Here is a 19,460-nt window from a genome sequence, read left to right as displayed (position 1 = left end):
GGGCTCCATTGTGGTCTTGCTCTGTGGAACAGAGCCGTTTCCTGCAGTGTCCGCACACAATCAGCAGTGCTAAGACTACAGCCGAGCGCCCAGCAAATCCTTTAATTGTATAAGAGCATCAGATTAAGCAGGAACGTCCATGCGGCTCATTCTGCAAGTAGACTCTTCTCTGAAATAAATGTTCCCTAAGTACAGGGAAGGTGCCTTCCCCCCCTCTCCTGCAATGTAGAGCCTACACACACAGACAGACACACACACACCACACACACACACACACACACACACACACACACACACACACACACACACACACACACACGGAAAAAGAGGAAAAGGAAGTGATGAGGAAATAGAGGGATGAGAGTAGCCAGAAGAAAGCACAGTCCTTTCACCACAGGGATCCACAACTTCCCTGGCTGACCACGCCTCTCTGAAGAAATAATTACAGGACCAACAAAAAAATGCATGCTCCACCGAGACCAATGTTAGAAAGAAAGATTTTATGCAAAGTGGCTCTATAAGTTTGAGAACAGAAATTTCTATTTGAGAACATATTTCAAAAGCTCAAACTCTCCTCTCCAATTGTGAAAACTAGTACTGTTCCATTTCATTTTTAAACATTAGATTCCCACTAGAAATAACAAATAAAACTGAAGAGACGAGTTAGAGGTCAAACAATGATTAAAAAAATCAGTCCTATTTTTAATTAAAAAATTGAAATGCATTAGCCTTCCCCCCCCCCCCCCCCTGTCAATAGAAAGGTTTGACTGGTCACACCAACCAAGAGACATTTAAAATTTCTCTTCTATCAGCTACCTCTCGCTATTCAGCAAATAGCTTACATAAGATGAACTCCTGCTAGAATATATCTGTATGGGGCCAAATGTCACAGGTATTTAGAGACACCACAGATCAGGAAATTAAATGTAAATTAAAATAAAAATGGTTTCACTAGAAAAGGACACTTTTCTATTGAAATTGAAGTCCTATAATTGCTACATGGGTTTTGTGGTTTTCTTTCTTTTTTTTTTTTTTCTCAATTCTCCAAGGGCAGAAAGTGACCTGTGTTGAACTTCCCAAACAAAAAAAATCAAGCTAACTGCCTGCCTGGTGGCTCAAAGGGACATTTAAAAGAATTTGAAGCTTCCAGTGTGGGGAGGCCTGGGGCTCAGAACAGGATGCATTAGAAATGTGTTGGCTGGAAGAGTCTCCAGGAACTGTGCTTTTGACAACCTTTGAGAGAAGAAGAGTGCTCTGGGAAATTGCTGCCTATCAGTCACTCCACTGTAGTGGGGTTTGAGTTCCCTTCCTCGTGGCTCCACTTTCAGTGCAAAGTTGCAAATGAAAAGTCATCATTTGGTTGGTTGTTTAATTGCAACTCACTGGAGGATATTCATTTTCGGGAAAGTAATTCATGGACGGACAACGCCCGGTTCAGACCAGCAGAGCCACCTCCAGTTGAGACTGTTTGAGAGTGAAAAAGAAAATGGTGACAGCAGGAGAGACTCACACCTCTGCTTGGTTTGTGAGGCAGGGGCCTGTAAGATCCGCTCAGCTTTTCCTCCACATTGAAGACCCACTTGTCGCTCCTTGTCTGCTACCTACCACAGGTGTACATGTGACACACACACACAGACATACACACATACACACACACACACACACACACACACACACACACACACACACACACACACACACACACACCCATCACCATACACTTCAGACTCAGACCAAACTTTCAAAAAGGCAAAGCATAAATTGAAAATAATGATCAGCTGGGCAGTGATGCTGCACACCTTTAATCCCAGCACTCGGGGGCAGACAGGTGGATCTCTGTGAGTTCGAGGCCAGCCTGGTCTAGAGAGTGATTTTCAGGACATAAAGAAACCCTGTCTCAAAAACCCCCAACAAAATAATAATGATAATAGTGATGATGATGGTGGTGGTGGTTGGTAGTGGTGATCAAATGTACCAGGGTTTGAGAATTCATTATTTTAAAACAAATAGCTTCATAGACAGTTTTCCTTCACATGGCCACAGTATATTACCATTTACTACCATTCCTTTCTGATCCCCCAGGCATATTGAATGTATAATGTGTTTGACTTAAAAGAATTAAGTACTCCTAGCAAGTTTGAAACATCCAGGACAGTAAAAAACAAAAACAAAAACAAAACTATATATATATGGGTTGGGGAAATGGCTCAGTAGTAATAGGGAGTGTTTGCTGTGCAAGCTTGAGGACCTAAGTTCAGATCCTTAGCACTCAGGTAAGAAGCTGCTGTGACTCAGCACTAGAGAGCACAGACAGCAAGATTCCAGGACCAGGCTAGCCAGCCTTGTCAAAATGGTAAGCTTCTAGTTCAGTGAGGAACCATACCTTAAAGTAGTTAAGTGGAAAGTGATAGAAGATATTCAACATTCTTCACTGGCCTCTGCAGGTACATGTACCAACACACACACACACACACACACACACACACACACACACACACACACACACACACACACACACACAGGAAACTAACAAAAGACTAAAGTAGCCGGTATTATGATGGAACAATTTCCCAAGTTTATCTGGAAGAAAGCCCTTTTAGTGGAGGTGAAGAAAAATTAAAACAATCTCTTCCCAATCATTAAGACGACTTGCTAACCAGATTGGCTGTTTCAGAATGCTTTGTGCTTCTGGGAAACTCCAGGACATTTCTGTTGCCCAGGGTGGACTTAGGAAGACAATAAGAAACAGAAAAGAAGAGCTGATGCAGTCTATGAGTATGTACGGTCAGAGGAACAGGCACCAAGGAGCAATGTAACTACAGAACCTCCACCTCCTACAAGGGACATCTTACATCAGCCTCCTCTCTTCCCTAAGCTCTTAATACTTAATGCTCTAAGTGCAGTCTATCAAGATTTCAGAGGAATTTAGAGTTAAGTTATCTGACTCAACTATTAACCAGAAGCAATATTTTGGGCGATTTGTTTACTTCATTGAGCCTCTGTTTTCTCATGTACAAAATGGGAATAATGTCCATTCTATAGGTTTGGGATGATTAAAAGAACACATGAAAATACCTGGCTTACTGAATCTTGGTGAGAAACAGTATCAATGACTAAAATTTATGGAAGCAAATCTCAGAATCCTCAGATCCCAAACTGGAAAACTGTTTCACCATCCATACTCTCCACCTGCCCACACATACGTCCTGCCTCCTAAGGTTTGGGCACATTCCTCTCCATATGTATTATTTTAGTGTGAATACCTATTGATGATGAGGAAGAGGAAGTATTAACTAAAGCACACACATGATGGAGTGGTGTGGCCTTTTCCCAAAACAATGTTTTTCCAGTTCAATGCACATGTATCCATCAAGAACATTGAATTTACACATTTTGTTGACAACAGAGTTAAAATGTTTGGGATACCCTCCACAGGATTAAGATGGAGGACATGGCCACCCAAATAAGTATTTGGGGAATCTCATATTTACTGTTGAACGTATGCTTCTGTTTCTGAAATACTGATGATTGCCTACCTGCCATTAATCCATGCCCCTGTGGGATGAGGAAGCATAAGTAGTGGAAAAAAAAGTTGCAGCCCAAGTGTAGTGTGCCATGCTCTTCTATCCATGTGGTGGACATGAACACATGCGTACACCAGCACCAGTGTACAGGCAATGGTTATTTAAAAAGCCTGAACCCATTTCCAAAGCCAGAGTTTTGGAAACATATGTTAAGCATATAGTGGTGATTAAAATGGACATCACTTTTTTGGTTGATGCTACTGACATTAGTTCTCTTTCTGGACCAGTCGAGGGTCTCTGAGGCAGGCCCCACTTCTCACCTCTTTTCTCTAACCTGATAAACAGTTAGAAAGGACTGCCAGTATCTTTTTCTGTGGCCAGGGATCTCTAAACCAAATGGATCCAAAAGCATTTGGGGCAGTAGTGACAGAGCCAGACGGAGTAGACAGAACCCTGAGGTTACCAGTAAAAGACAAATCACTTTCATTTGGACATGTAAGTTCTGATGCAGTGTTTAAAAAACCTATTATATTTCTGGGTTTGTATTTTAGAAAATCTACAACATATTATAAAGCATGTCATGGCTAGAAAACAGGTATGTATTTTTTTTTTTTTTTTTTTTGCTCCTTATCTTAAAGGTGAACATTTACCAAGTGATGATGTTTCTTAGGGATTACTGAGGTCTTAGAGATAGAGAAGATTCAGGGGCATGTCTAATATACTGGCTTCAAGTTTAGTTTAGAAGAAACACAAAAAGAAAGTAAACCCAGAGAACTTAAATGACTTGACCAACATTACCTGCCCAGCCAATGACCCAAGTCTACAAACTTAGCTTCCAGCTTCACTTTTGGCCTATCATCCAAGCAACAGACTTTTAATATCAGATGGGTAAGAAATATTTCAAACATATTCCATAAACTACCTAATCTACATGCCAGCCTTACAAAGTAGGTGTCACCACACTCAATTTGCCATGAGGAAACCTATGTCATAGGTTAAGTCACTTGCCAGAATGATAATGACGATGACCCGTAAGTAAGTAGATCAAAGGTCCTTGGCTGACACAGAGCTCGGGTCTTGGAGATGACGGTATGTTCTTTGCCACTGCTGACAGGTATAGGAAAGGACTGGGTTAGAAAAGTGACCATGTTTGCTCGCCAGTCTTCTCTGCTGTGTGCAGGCTGAAACTGGAAACAGAAGTAGATCCTGGCAGATTTGGTTGTCTGACCTTGCAATACTTGGTCGGCCTATTTTTGAGGCATTACAGCTGTCTGAAAGTAAGAAGACAGTTTCTTTACACAGTTCTGTAATGTAGAATTTTTTCTCTTTGATACTAAACATCCCACCTGTTGATTAACTTGAGTCAAGGAATCTTACTCCATCTTAGTTGTGTCAGCAGGGGGGGAGCACAGAAGTAAAAACCAGGTTGACACTGGCAATTTGCTGAGTCAGCTCTTCACCTCTTAGTGTAAAGGGAGGTTCCAGCACGATTCCTAACCCAGTTACAGTCAAAATAATGAAAGTCAAAGTCACTATGAGATTCAAGACAATAGAAGTAGATAGAAACTGCCCATTATAGACAACAGGACAGAGACTCTTTCCCTTCCTTCCTTCTTTTTTTTATAGCTATCATTAAAATAGGAGCAGAATAAATTAGACTCCCCAAGCTCTGGTTATCTTTTTTTTTCCCTTTTCTTTTTTCCCCCTTAAACCCCTGACTTTGTATATGTTAGTGTCATTCATTTTAATGAATCCTCGTACTTAAAGATTGAAACTAACTCTTACTTTCTTAATAGATTCCCAGGACATAAATTAATAGATATCTGATTTTATAATTTTTAGACAAGATTCCTTTAACTGTCGGAAAGCCACACATGTTGATCTACACTTTGAAGCTTTCAGTTTTCCTATGCAGAAGTTCCTTGGCTTCTGCTCTGGCACTCTAACTTACCCATTGGTAAGTGAGCCAACACTCCAGCTGAGCTGACTGGGTGAGCAGAGCTAGAGCTTTCTGCTGTTCCTGTGTATTGTGAGTGTGATATCTTAATCTTGAGCAGGTACAGTGGTGGAGAAGATGTGCAGTACTGAGCTAAATGCAAACAAGTCCTTGGCCTTTAAAAAAATGTTTTCTTGAACTAAAGAATCGAACCAACAACCAATCAGAAAGTCTTAAACTCTAGCCTGTGTGTATGACTGCTGTATGACGGATATGTGCTATTCTAATGAGCTGATATTTGGCCACTTTACTAATACTAAAGAAGATGCTTGTTCATTCACCCATTTATGGAGAGCCTATCATCTGGCAGGTACCATTCCTGGTGTGTGAAATACCACAAATACATAAAACAAACAAAAATAAAAATCCTGTTCTCATATGGTTTACATTTCATAGAGGGAGAAAAACAACCAACATGGTAAAGTATATGGTAACCACTGTGGGGAAAATGGAGTGGGACATGGGGAATCAGGGTCTAGGGAACACAGTCAGGGAGACTACCTTAAGAGTGTGAGGGGTATGCTAGCCTTGTATCCATGGGGGGAGCGTGGAGAGCTGAGGAAGCCCTGTTACTGTTACTATGGCCACGGCCATGTCAAGGACCAATGCCTCAGACTGTCAGAGTCTTCCCCCTGGGGTGAAGCCCAGAGGGATAGTAAATCCTTCCTCTAAATGGGAATGTTGGCAAGTATGCACAAAACCTATCAACTGCAGCTTCCTCCTCCCAAGACTCCTGTTGATACCAGCCAACCTCTCCCCTGTGCTGCAGAGTTCCAGGTTTGAGTAGCTGGTGCCCTCCATCAAAGCTCACACAACTCACCCCATACCAGCTTTTCTGCCCATGTCTTTCTTTTCTTCATTCTTTGCCACCCCGGCCAGGTTCCCAGGACCTTGCCTTGCAGGACACAACAGGGAAGGACATTCTTGGTAAAGTGGGTAGTGAAGCACCAGGCCCCAGAGCAGGCAGTGTGAGCAGCGGGCCACAGTGCAATGGGACCTGGCCAAAAAGGATAAAGTGGGAGGAGAAAGGGAGGTGAGGATATCAGGGCTACAGTGAGGCGTGTGCACATATGTGTATTGTACACATGTGCAGCTCATGCACATTGGGGTGATCAGTCATATGTATTAGAGACCACTAAAGGTTGGCATCCTCCCTTAACCTTGATTCCTGTCAAGAGCTGATAGTGCCACTCACCTGACACACCATGGCGGTGATGCCACTGATCAAAACGAAGGGTCAGTTACTGGAGTGCGGAAACACGTTCATTAACAGAAGGAGTACAGTAACACATATGTAGGAAAATGTCACAGTGAAAGGTATCACTCTGAATTCTAACCTAGAAAGTCAGTTTAAAAACTGTGCAGGACTGGGTAGATGGGTTGGTAGATAAAATGCTTGTTGCATAAGCATGAGAACTCAAGTTCGGATCCCCAGAGCCTCTGGAAAGCTGGACTCTGAGCCGTGCATCTGTAACCCCCACACTCTGTGGTGACTGAAGGTGGACATATGAGAATCCCTTGAAACTTGCAGCCCAGCCAGCTGGTGTACACAGCAGTGAACAAGACAGCCCACCTCAAACTAGGTGGAAGGTGAGGACTGATATCTGAGCTTGTCTTCTGACCCCCACCCCTACATATACTATGGCATGTGCATACTGAACTAATAGACCCCCCCACCCCCCCCACCCCCCCATGATCTCATCTCTACGTGTCCCACTTGCTCAGTACTATGAGGTAGGGCAAGATGGTTACAACCACCACAGTGGTTAGCATTAACTGAATGGACTTACTAGTCAAAGCCCCAAACAGCCCTGAAAATAACCCCCGTGGTTCCTAGCAGTTTCTGGGTTTCACTTATAGAACCTGTAGCTAAGTCTGTCAGTCATCTCAAAGCTAAGTTTAAATGTAAATGAAGGGAAGTGAATAATTTGCCTGCACATGCACAGAATTCTCAGATTCATTTGGTCTTGCTGTACTTGAAGCACGGGGTTTTCAGAAAGGGCACTCTGACTTCTTAAATAACCGTCAATGTGAAAACACATGGCACTGGTTATCTCGGCTAAACAATTCAAGAATGGAAAACACAGCATTGGGTTACAAAGTTGGAAAGTTACTACAGCCACACATAATACTCAGATTAGTGCTTTAAGTAGATAAATTAAGTTGCAATGTGTCTCTTAAGCAGTCATTGAACAAGCAAGATGAGAAATAAATTGAGTTCCACGTCGGCCTTCCTGGCATCTAACATCTCTCTGTCAACACACTGATCCTTTTCGCTGTCAATTCAACACCCATTTTGCAGACCCTGGGCCTGCAATTATTTCATTTCCTTTCTTGGAAATGTAATTTCCACTTACTTTTGGAGAATAAAAGGCAGACAAAGGGAGGAAGGAGTAGCAGTATTTTCTGATTAAGATTATCTGTGCAAAATGGTGAAGGGGGAAAAAATCTATACACACATACTGAAGCATTTCTCAGAAACTAACTTGTCTCTGCCAAATTGCTTTTGTGTTTGGATATTGGTTCAAATGCTGCCAGATTGCTGATGTCAAATTAGGTGTTAAACAAACTTAATAGCAAAGGCAAAGAATGAATATGGATCATCTTTCTGGGAGATGTGCAAACAGTTCCTGGCAAAGAAAGGCAACAGGACTGGGAGAAGACATGCTTTAAAAAACCACAATGAAATTAGATAAGACTGTAAATCAGCAAAGAAGGCCATTCATTCCAAAGGGGATGGGGCATCTCAACAGCCCCAGTGAGAGAAGCGCATGAGAGGAAGAAAATACCAGTTGGCAAAAATAGATCCAAATTGAATTTCAACTTCATTTGTCCAGGTTTCACCTTTTAATCTCAGACAGCTGAAACTACAAAGGAGGGGCTCTTCCTCTCCTGACAGAACAGGAAATCAGAGGTTTAATTAACTGTGATTACAAGATTCGGCTGATCTGATTGGCCTCACCTCTTCCTTTTCATTAAGTGACAATCTAGCTGACATCCTGGCAAGAGAATTAGTGCACAAGTGTAGACTAATTTCAAATGGAGCTTGCTATTGTTATAAAACAAATTGATCCTCCACCACACTGGTCTGCAACACGGTCAATAGTAGGATTAACCCTGACAAAGTACCACTTGGAAGTTGGTCTCTATAGATAACCCTCTATGTGGCAGTCAGTCTCCAGAAAGAACAGGATGAAGGCACATCTTCCAAGGGCCAGAAAACGAGGTTATACAAACGCAGACTCCAAAGGAGTCGGGAAAGATCTAGTATCTTCTTCAGGTTAGGGAGCCGTTAAGAGTGACAGCCTAAAGACAGGTGTCTTCTGGTGCAGAAGTATCAGCCAGGTCAATTGTTTGTGCAGGAGGAGAACCCAATGGCTAACCAGTTCAGCAGGTATGGTATTTACTTTGGAGCTGAAGGAAATCACCAAGCTGGGAGCCTAGAAGCAGAAGCTGACTCAAAGGAGAGGGAAGGGGGATTGGCAGGCCACCTCAAAGTCTTTCTGAAGAGCAACAGATCAAAGAAATGAATATTAGTCATTACAGATTTGTCTACATTCTACTTAATAAAGAGCATTGTTACTTACTGAAATGTAACCTTGGAATTCGTGCATCCTTCCAATTTACGGGGCCCTTCACCTGGCTCAGGTGTTAGGGGACACGGGCTGTTGAATTCTGCCTCCAGAGTTTTCTTGTTCAAGGCTGTTTTTGTTACACTGGATACAGAACCCAACACTGGCATGGATTTGGACTCTGAGGTGGCTAATATCCCGGTAGGACCTTAAAACCAAACACATACCTCAAGTTTAATAAATCCGTATGATGCTTATTAATGGTACGAAAGATTAGCTGAAAAAGGCCACAGGAAGCAAAAAGGCCAAGTTGGTTAAAAAAGTTTAAGCACATGCTAAAAGAAAAAACAAAAGTCCCTACTAGAAGTCCACTTTGCTTTGGGGGTAACTCTACCTTTCAGTGCACCGCGACCATGCTGGGAAACTGTGTGCAGACACTTAAGAGGCCACAAAATTCCAGGCCACACTCCCTTCACTGACCCGGTCCTCAGCAATACTGCAATTGTGGAAACTGCTTCTTTTTTCCAAATATGGCTTTTCTGACAGCCCTACTTGAACCATTTTGCCTCTCAAGAGTTAATTCTTCCAAAAAACTCAGCTCTGCATTTTAAACAGAAAATGGACCAATGTCAAAAGGTTCTTTCTAAAAGGCTCATGAAGACTTCTTGAGCATTAAACAGCTTTTTATGAACATTTTCATTTTAATGTGAATGAGCAGTAAGTGGATTTATTGCCTCTTAAAAATACAGACACAAGATTATAAAAATTAAGTGGCAAAGAGTTTGGGCTGTTTACCTTCTGGTCTCTGCTGCTCTTTGGGACAGGATTTAATGGCTACAATAGGGCTTGCTACTGAAATTATTGGCACAGCATTCTGGAGCTCGTGGGCTAAAGCTAAGCCTCATCCGGTTTTCACCAGGTAGTATGCCTCAAAGTATACCTATCTTAAAACTTCAGAAGGAATACTTTTAACAGAGAAACTGACTAAACAAGCCACATATATGCAAATTAAATAATGTCAAAATGAAGTTAAAAGAAACCTTGAAGGGTGCCATTGAGAATAGAACTGACAGGAGATTAAAGAGTGTCATGGGGTTGGAATGTGGCTCAGGTGGAGAAGTGCTTTGCACAGCAGCATGGAGTCAAGGGCTCCATCTCCAGCATAAACTAGGCATGGCAGTGCACACCTGTAACCCTAACACTTGGAAGGTGGAGGCAGGAAGAGCCTCCTTCTTATACCTATATACTTGGTATGTAGTTCAAGGTCATTCTTGACTACATACCAAGTTCAAGGTGACCCAGAGCTACATGGAGACCCTGTCTCAAAAATTGGTATTACACAATACAAAATGGTAGTAGATCCTAATAGAATTTAGCTTGGGAGTTATATTCTTTCATGTGGCTATAACTATATCTGGAAAACCTATCTGAGAGGGACTGAAAATCTGTTCAGCAATTCTACTGGACTCCAAGACACAGACCCACTCTGGTCTGGTGACAGGTGTGTGACTTTCTTACTTTATCTGTGCAGGCAGGGTGGTGTCATCATCCCTGAGTCCTCTGTTTAGAATGGCCTTTTCCTTCCAGCTACACGTGTTTCACAGGGATAAGGAAGACAGAGAGAAGGGCAGAGGGATCAAGCAAAGAGGCTTCTGGGAAATACAAAGTCTAATTCAAGATGTGCCTCCTCTCAGGTGTTTTGTCCTTGGTAACTTGACTGCCACACTAGACAGCGTTAAGCAGCCTGTCCTTGTTGGAAGATCTCTTTCTGAATATGCCAACGCTTGCTGCTTATTTCTACATCTGAAGCTACTTAAAAAGGAGGGCACTGCGAGCAGGGCTCATGTTTTCCATACATACCAAAAAAAAAAAAAAATGGAGAGAAGGCACAGTGTTTGCGATGGTGATTATTGCATCCTATCTTTCCTAAGAATCTCCTGCCTCTCTCTGACATGTCAGTCTGGCAGGCTACCAGGCTAGGGGGGAAAAGGGAACAGCAGCTAGACCCAGGAAAACAAAGCAAAACAGTGGATCCAAAGGGCAGATGCCCAGCAGCCTGGGGTTGGGTCTACAAAGCCCAGCTACTTCCTGAAGTATCCTTCCTCCACTTGTTCCCTCCCCATTTCCCATAAGTCTTAGTGTGCAAGGGCAGTGTCACAGGCCCATGTGCGAGAGGCCCAAACCTGTGCTTCACTTCCTGCCATGCACCTGGCATCTCCCCATGGAATTTTCACCTTGTCATTTCATGAGCTTTAGAGAAATTTTCACCTGACAAACTCTGTCTGTTTGGTGCTTGGAAAACAGGGGCTTTGTTAAAGATAGTGAGAAAAAGCTTGTCAGCGTTCATGTTTTCTTTTTTCCCCTTGGCTATTAGGAAACTCAGAGAAAATTCTGCTTAATTACAACTTACCCCTCAGTGTGTACTGACTGTCTACTTCACCAATGACAGACTGTATTTTTTGTTCATATATTGAAAAAAATTTTGAGACAGGCTTGTATGTAGCCCAGGCTGGCCTCCAAGTCACTATGTAGCTGAGGATGACCTTGATCTCCTGATCCTCCTGCTTCTACCTCCCAAGAGCTGGGATTACAGACCTGTGACACCATGCTTTTTATATGCTTCCCGGGATGGAACCCAGGGCTTTACATACTCTAGGCAAATAATCTACTAACTGGGCTACATCCCTAGTGCCCAGCTTGATTTAATTTTTATCTTTTATTCTAATTTCCCTGAATATTTCTACACTGGTAAAAAAAAATCAAACAAACAAACAAACAAACAAACAAACAAATAAATAAAATGAGAGATTCTGATTGGGTCTCTAAAATGTGTTCCCTCCTCCACTTGTGGAAGTATTCCCATTCCCATACTGACTGAAGCCAGCGTGCTGGAAATGAACTCAGAAGCATGTGTGTTTGACTTAGTCCACGAGTGGAAAATGTTTTTGGAAAAAAGAGAAGGTGTAGAGCAAAACACACAATATAAATTATGGCAGTAAAAATGCCACAGAGTGAAGTCTAAAGCAGAGAGACCTACAGAAGAAGAACCCTCAGTTAGATTTTGGGATGGCTGTCAGAGGTGCCAAGTTACCAAATGGATGAGATGAGGTGGCTGAGTGGAGGCAAAACAACAAAAAACGTCTCCGGACACCCCCTTAACTTCCTTTCCAGGTTGTTTGCTATGTGAGAAGTCCTTGTGTGCTATTTGTCAACAATTTTCAGACCAAACTAAACACTTACTATTTTTACGTCGATGTCCTTCCTCCTTTTTGGAGTAGGGTCTCTTACTGTCCCAGAGCTCACTCTGGAGACTCAACTGGCACTCTAGTGTGGGGGTCCACTTGTCTCCACCTTCCCATCACTGGTTTATTTAAAAGTGTGGGGATTGAACTCAGGGAGTAATTGACTATCTGTTTAGATCACTCATATGTTTATAATAAAAGTTTAGCTGCTTATCTGGCCAATTTTGATTTGAGGAATCACTCAGTTGAGTAAATCCTCATGTAAAGCAGAGCTTGACCATCACAATTCCACTGTGAATATTCTAACAAGTCCTGTCAGGCAGGGGGGGTCATGCCTATAATGCCAGCCCTAGGGAGGCTGAAGTAGGAGTGTTGCACAAGTTCAAAGCCAGCCTGGGCTACATGGCAAAACCCTGTCTTTGAAAAAAACAAAATCCTTGCAACTTCAAGTTGGTCAACATGACTCAACATTTTATAGATTTAAAACTTCCCAATGGATTGTTTTTGACTAAGTTGAGTCTTACAAAAGCTCAGCCCAGTACCTCTGGTTCCTTTGCTGTGGTTTTTCAGAGCCGGCTTCCTGGCTAGCTCCAATGGGGAAACTTGATAAAGGTTTTGGCTTATTGCCATCATTGAAGTCATTCAGACAACTGCATCCACCCAAAGTCAGAAACAGATCCTGTGATGCAATGCATGGATAATGATGTGGCTCAAACACCCAATGACAATGGGGAGCTCACAGCTGTGGCAGAGCTGGAGTCCTTCCCTCATGTGGTTCACAGTCACATGAATGAAATAGGTATGAAGAATGAAGATGATTTCTCTGTATTTGTTGTAAATGAAGTGTAATTCTCACTGAAACTGCAGATTGTGCCAGGCAGAGTTGGGGGCAGGGCACTTTTCATGTACCAGCTTACTTCATCGCGAGAATAACGTCACAAAGCCATTAGAGACACACGAAGAAACTGAGGCACAGAAAGTTTGAATAACTAGCCTAAGGACAAGCAATGGACAAATGATGGAATGGGACTGAAATTCAGGATGCCTGCTTACAGACCTCCACCTGATGCTGTATCGTTGACAAAATCCATCCTGATGGGGGAAGGACTTGAGGTCCATTGCTCCCTAAGGAACTATTGGCAGTTAGAGGCTCCCAGGGAAGAAGGAGACATTTCCTTGGGCAATACAGCCACTGGTCAGCTGCCCATGTTCCTGTAAATAACCCCCCTCTCTGATGCCCCTGTAGACAACAGCAATGAAACATGTAAACAACCAAAGTACAAAAACAAAACTCCATGAAAACAGAAGAGTGACAAGCTGGAAGAAGATCGGTGGAGGGGAGGGGACATGAAACTGGGGTGAAGGTGGTCAAAAGTAGACATGCATGAAAAAAAACATCCTGAATGTCTTTATATGGGGCTTTGTCCTGTGTGTCTCACACTAACCAGATCGGATCTACGAATGCTTGATTACCTGCAAATAAAGTTGCTGATGACTATGTAAGCATCCCATGAGGTGCCACAGACACTCTTTGCCCAGCCAGTACTTCTCACTCACATTAAAAAACCTAAACACTTAATACGAATTTTTGGAAGATGATTCATGTTAAGGGTTTAAGGAAGGAGAGAAGGACCGTGGAGAATTCGAAGTTGCTTACTACTGCTATCTGCTTCTGCTGTCACCTTTCTGCGACGTAAAATCCTCTCTAACTCAGTTTCACTGTTCTCAGGGCCAAGGGATTTTAAGCTTCTCGAACTAGTGGATTTGTTAAGTGTCCCCTAAAACAAAAACAAAAAGGTTAATATAATATGCAAAAGAATATAAAATGCAAAACAATAAAACATCATCAAAGTCTGAACAGAATTAGGAAACAAAACAAATTACACACAAATGTATATGGGTTTCTCAAATGTGCACATGCATCCTCAATAACACCAAGTATTCAAAAAGACACTGCTGATGGTGGAGACGGTAGCTTCATCTCAGAAGAGAAGGCAACACAAGAACAAGTCTTAGGGAGCTGACTGCAAAGATCAACCGGAGGGGGATACTTGCCCACTGGTGATGAAGATGCTGGTTTGTATCCACGAAGGAGAGAATGGGTGCATTCCACTCACCTTGGAAGGGCATCTTCAGAGAGCAGCCATGAACTACTAAGCACAAACCCTCTCCGAGCTAGAGAACTGTGTGGCCTATGACTGAGTGAGTGACCCTGGCTGCACACCAGGTGGCGGTGCCATGGCTGAGAAGCAGGCACTTCAGGGCCCCCAATGGTCTACCTGAAGGAGCAGGCTGAGCTCCCTTGACATTAGTGTGGGAGAGGAATGCTGTGGTCCTATAGGGATGGACGGACTTCCATCAGCCTGACAGACAGAACACAGATGCATTTTTTTCCAGTGCCCAGAACATACTATAGACAACAAGAGGCCATCAAGCTAGGCTCCTCCTGAAAATGGCCTTGGCTTTCTAAGAAGACAAAGACCAGAGCAATGACTCCCCATCCAGGCCCTTCTTGAAGTACATGACCGAGTAGCTTCCCACTCCCTTTTCCACTGGAGTGTCTGAACAGAGCACAGTGGCATACTCCTCACTTAGAGGTGAGCGTGTAGCTCATCAGCAACAAGACTTTCATGGAGTGCTCCTCCTCACCATAAGTGAAGGTTGGGGAGATCAAAAGACCTAAGATCTAATCAGAGGAAACGAGAAACAACCTACCAGACATAACATCTGAGCGAGATGTGGCTTTTGTCCAGCAAGGCTTGTAGCCAGCCCAGCCTCTGTATCGGCTGTGACCTTGCTAAGGGCTTTTATTCCTAATCCTTCCTAACTTCCAGCTCCTGGAAGGACTCTGAGAATCCTATTGTTTAGAAATGGTAATTCTCTAGATCACTGAACAACAACAAAAGTTCCTTGTGAAAATCAGATAGTTACAAATCTCACATAGGAAAAGTTACCATACTGTTTTCATTATCTCTTAGTGGGGACCACACCTGTTTACAGATATAGAAGAGGAGCGGGGTGGTCAACAAGGTCAGGAGACTGCGGTTGCTGTTAGCTGCCTAATCAATTGATGCCTGACATGCTCGAAGAAGACTCTTACTTTATTCGAGCATGTGACGTTTCCCCCTGGAAATGCAACATTTTGCTTTTCAAGATTTATAAACTATCCAGAAGGAACATGACGTGTAATTTTACAACAGCTTATTTAAGTTTAGGAGTGAGATGATTTGGTTCACTGGGTTGTAGGTCTCTGTCTACTTGTTGCTAGAGAAACACAGTGAGGTATGATTGTTCCTGGAAATTAAAGAAAATGAATGGCCACTTTCCACACACTTGAAAAGAACGCAAAGAACAAGTATCCCCATGTTATTTCTATTTAAGCTTCTGGGAAACTTACCATTTGAAACACTTGTGAGTAGCTATTTAAAACTACAGTTCTCACTATGAAAATAACTTATAGAGCAGTCCCATTGACTCTCAAGGCCACTGCATGACTTTTCCCAACGGAAATGGCTGTTGAAAAGGAAACTACATGCTATCTGATGTTGTTAAATTTATCACTTGCATAATCCTTCAGCTTTCCCTTTGGATACCAGTATTATTTTCCCCCAAATCCAGGCTGTGATGAACCGGGTGCCAAAAGAGTCTATTTTCCAAGTTCTAACCTGTGAACCCTCAATTCTTTGTTCGGTTACTGACTGATAGGAGTGATGCAGCTGAGGTGTGAGTAAGGTTTGGAGGCACTGGTTCCTGGAGGACAGGACATTTCTATGTGACTCTCAAGTGAAATAAAGCTCCTGAGATCACTTTACTTCTCTACTGGACTCATAAAGCTCACCAGCCAGAAGTAGGCTCAGAAGCCATGTCGCACACACAGTTACCTCACTTTACAAGCAATGGAACCCAGTGAGACTCAGGGCCATGGTCAGGCCCCACAGTGAGCCAGAGACAGGTCTGAGTTTTAGATGTAGATCGAAATCCCAAATAGTAATCTACTTCAAATCTCCACTGTCACTCAGAAGTCTTGGTGACAGAAGCACCTGGAATGTTAAAAATGTCACCATACTAACAACTGCCAGGTGACAATACATATTGGTCAACAATTACTGCCCCTGTCTGGAGTGGTGTGACACTGCCTCTGTTCCTCTGATCTACAGAAGGAATTTGCAGACTGATTTGTATCTGTTCGTTCTTTGGAAATTGCCAGTGCCTCCCTCAGACCTCAGTGGATCTAAATGACAGTGTGCCTCCAAAGCCTCCACTTCCTAAACTTAGACCTTCTATGTGAACACACGAAATAACTGGTATAAAATGTCCAGCTTGGAAAATTAAGTGATGTTGTGAGTTTGGAAAAATGAGTTTAATCAATCCTGATGCTTTAAAAATTGGCTTGAAAATTGTACGCATTAAAAAAAAAAAAAGAGTAAGTTTTCCAGCTCTCCCTTGTTAGAGACTTATATATCTATTATATATCTAATTTCTCTCTGTAGTCCAAAGCTCTAAGTCATACACTGTGGGTTACAGTCATTTTTAGCAGAAATGTCCCCCACGAAGCCCTTCAGTTCTCTGTACTCTAGGAGATCCGAACATCTATCCATTGTGTCTCCTGGTACAGGTGCTCAGTTCCCGACTTGAGGGTCACTGTAGCTCTTAACACTTGCTTCTTAGGTGTCATGATCACCGGGCTGGTATCTGCTTTCCTCAGAACTGTGATGATCCTTATAGTGTGGACTCCAGCCAGAAGCACCCAGAAGTACACTGTACTAGAGCCCCACTTTCTCCCACACAAGAATGGATGTGGTTTCTTGGCCCCAGACACTGGGGCCATCCCTCAAACAAAATTCTGCTGGGGTAGAAGAGAGTTACCATTTGGCAAAGAAGAAGGAGAGGACCAGAACCAGAGTCCACTCTTAAAAAACAAAAAACAACAGCAAAAACCTTAATACAAAGAAATATTATTTCCAGAATCATCATTATTAGTGATACATGAATACCAGAAAAGACAGAGATCTAAAAACAAACCCAGGGCAAGGATGAAACAACTTTTAAAAATATTTTTTACAAATAATAAATAATTCCACAAATCTATCTACACAAAGTAATATAAAATTGTAGTGAATATTATATTGAAATATTATAGTAACATTTAAGCTGTGGATGTAAATCAGTGACGCAGGCGCACACGCACACGATGATGCTAAATTTATTAAACTTGCTACCATCCAACACTATCTGCCATTGGCATATTTTTTCTTAATAAATTATCTCACATAGATGTTTGATTTTCTTAATAAACCAAAATTTTAATAAGTCAAGCAATGGTTGACTCTTAGGCATCAGAACTGCTCTTCTCCCACTCACGAGGCCCCAGGAACTTCTTCAACTACAGGAATTAGCATTCAAATAAGAGGCAACAAAAGGGGCTGTCACAGGGGGCAGAACCCTGTGCAACAAAATCTTCCCATCATAGGATCCATTGGGTAATAGCTGCGTCCTTTGTTGGGGGTATTCTAATCCTTGATTCTGTAGGTAGGCCACCACTGTTAGCCAGTGATACACCACTCTTTAGGGCTAATCCCACTCACTTAAAACTAAAGCAAACTAATTAAACCATTCTGTGTGAAGTCTACTGTTTAAAGTCATTCTTGATGAAAATAATGTTGTTTACCATCATTATGTGGATGTCTACACGTGATGCTTAATTAGCACAGTAACAAGCAACGGGGGATTATTCCTGCACCTCCTCCCCACATTTGTTGACTTACTATGCATAATAACTAGGGTGGGATAGAATGGGGTCTGAAATAGAGATCAGACTGAAGCACTTCCTGACTGCTGGAGAGGGGAGCCAATAGTGATTCCACCAGCCACAGCTCCCACTTGGAAAAGAGTTACAGGGCTAGAGGTGGGCAGGTGCATGTTCGCCAGTAGGCAGCAATTACTTTTAGAGAATGAAATTGGTGACATAAAGACTTTCGTGGAACTGGAAATCTAGATCAGCTGATACAATGCTTGCCTAGTGGGCTTTGGATGGATCACCAGCACTCTATAAAATGGGTGTGTAGTGCATGCCTGTAATCCCAATATTTGGTAGGCAAAGGCAAGATCATTTCAAGTTCCAAGCCAGTCAGGGCTGCATATGAGGAAAAGCAGATAGGAACTGGCCCCCTCCACATGAGGCCATCATAGGCTGGAAGCTCGGATTTACATGTAGGCTCCAGGAATTCCACTCTCCTCCCTCAATGCCAACACTCCTATCTACTACAAATCTGTTATCAGAAACAGGAGCTGGTCCTCGCTGGGGCCAGAGTCTGGCCCCTCCTGCTGCACTATCAGGACTGGAGTGCAAGAACAGCAAACGAGGCATTTGACACATGTGCTAGAGGTAGCCATAGGCACAATCCAGCAAACAGCCCAAAGAAATGACCCTAATAATCAATGGACATAAAACACACCAAAAACAACTATCCATGAAAAGTCAGACTGCTACCCCGGAACACAAAACAGTGATTCTTACCAGTATTCCCTTCAGCTCATCCACTGCACTTTCTGAGCCCTTTAAGGAGTCTGGCTGCAATTCAAAAGCGGGAAAAGAAATTACTGAATGATTTGGTTTTAAAATATGAACGATTTTAAAACTGTTTATTAAGTGTGGGGAGGGGAGGGGTGGAGAGGGAAAGAAGGCGGAGGGAGAGAACAACCTGCAGGAGATTTTTCTTCTACCCTGTGGGTCCCGGGAATCGAATATGGGTCATCAGGCTTTAACGCACTTTGGGGGCAAGTGCTTGAACTCACTGAGCCATCTTGCTGGCCCCAAATCAAGATTTTTATGTGATAAGTTGTTGGTGAACTTTGTGGGGGTAGGAGGGTGTATGTGTGTTCATTCGTGTTTTGTGCACGAGAACACGCACCCACGGGCATGGACACAGTGTCCTCTTTACTGATCTGCATCTTCCTCCCTTGAGACAAGTCTCCCATCAAACATGCAGCCTGACTTTTGGCGATGCTGACAGTCAGCAAGCCTCCTTGGGCCTCCCTTCTCTGCCCTCTGTTCCACCCCCACCCTGTGAAGGTGCTGGGGTGACAGGCATTCACAGCCATGCTCAGTTGGGTGCTGGGGACCTGA

At 42.9% G+C, this 19,460-nt stretch overlaps 1 protein-coding gene across 4 annotated transcripts in view; it reads right to left on the bottom strand.

Moving 5' to 3' along the window:
• The window catches only part of Shtn1 (shootin 1), a 106,222-nt gene that overhangs the window by 8,339 nt on the left and 78,423 nt on the right, over nucleotides 1-19,460 (bottom strand). For 3 of the 4 annotated variants that reach the window (XR_008212985.1, XM_052712929.1, XM_052712930.1), the window contains exons 14-16: nucleotides 18,852-18,905; nucleotides 13,992-14,112; nucleotides 9,108-9,300 (exon numbers count right to left, since the gene is read on the bottom strand). Coding sequence is in view for 2 of the 4 variants with exons in the window: in XM_052712929.1 (XP_052568889.1) it covers nucleotides 9,108-9,300; nucleotides 13,992-14,112; nucleotides 18,852-18,905 (368 nt within the window). In the remaining 2 variants the exon portion in view is untranslated. Of the gene's footprint in view, nucleotides 1-4,532; nucleotides 4,632-9,107; nucleotides 9,301-13,991; nucleotides 14,113-18,851; nucleotides 18,906-19,460 lie in introns of all 4 variants that reach the window. The other variant, XR_008212984.1, reaches the window with a different exon arrangement.

This window comes from Peromyscus californicus, unplaced genomic scaffold, assembly GCF_007827085.1.
Source record: "Peromyscus californicus insignis strain IS unplaced genomic scaffold, ASM782708v3 Scaffold_4__1_contigs__length_199733344, whole genome shotgun sequence".
In the NCBI taxonomy this organism is placed as follows: domain Eukaryota; kingdom Metazoa; phylum Chordata; class Mammalia; order Rodentia; family Cricetidae; genus Peromyscus; species Peromyscus californicus.
Note: the sequence above shows the minus strand (reverse complement) of the source record. Positions and strands in the feature narration are given on the sequence as shown.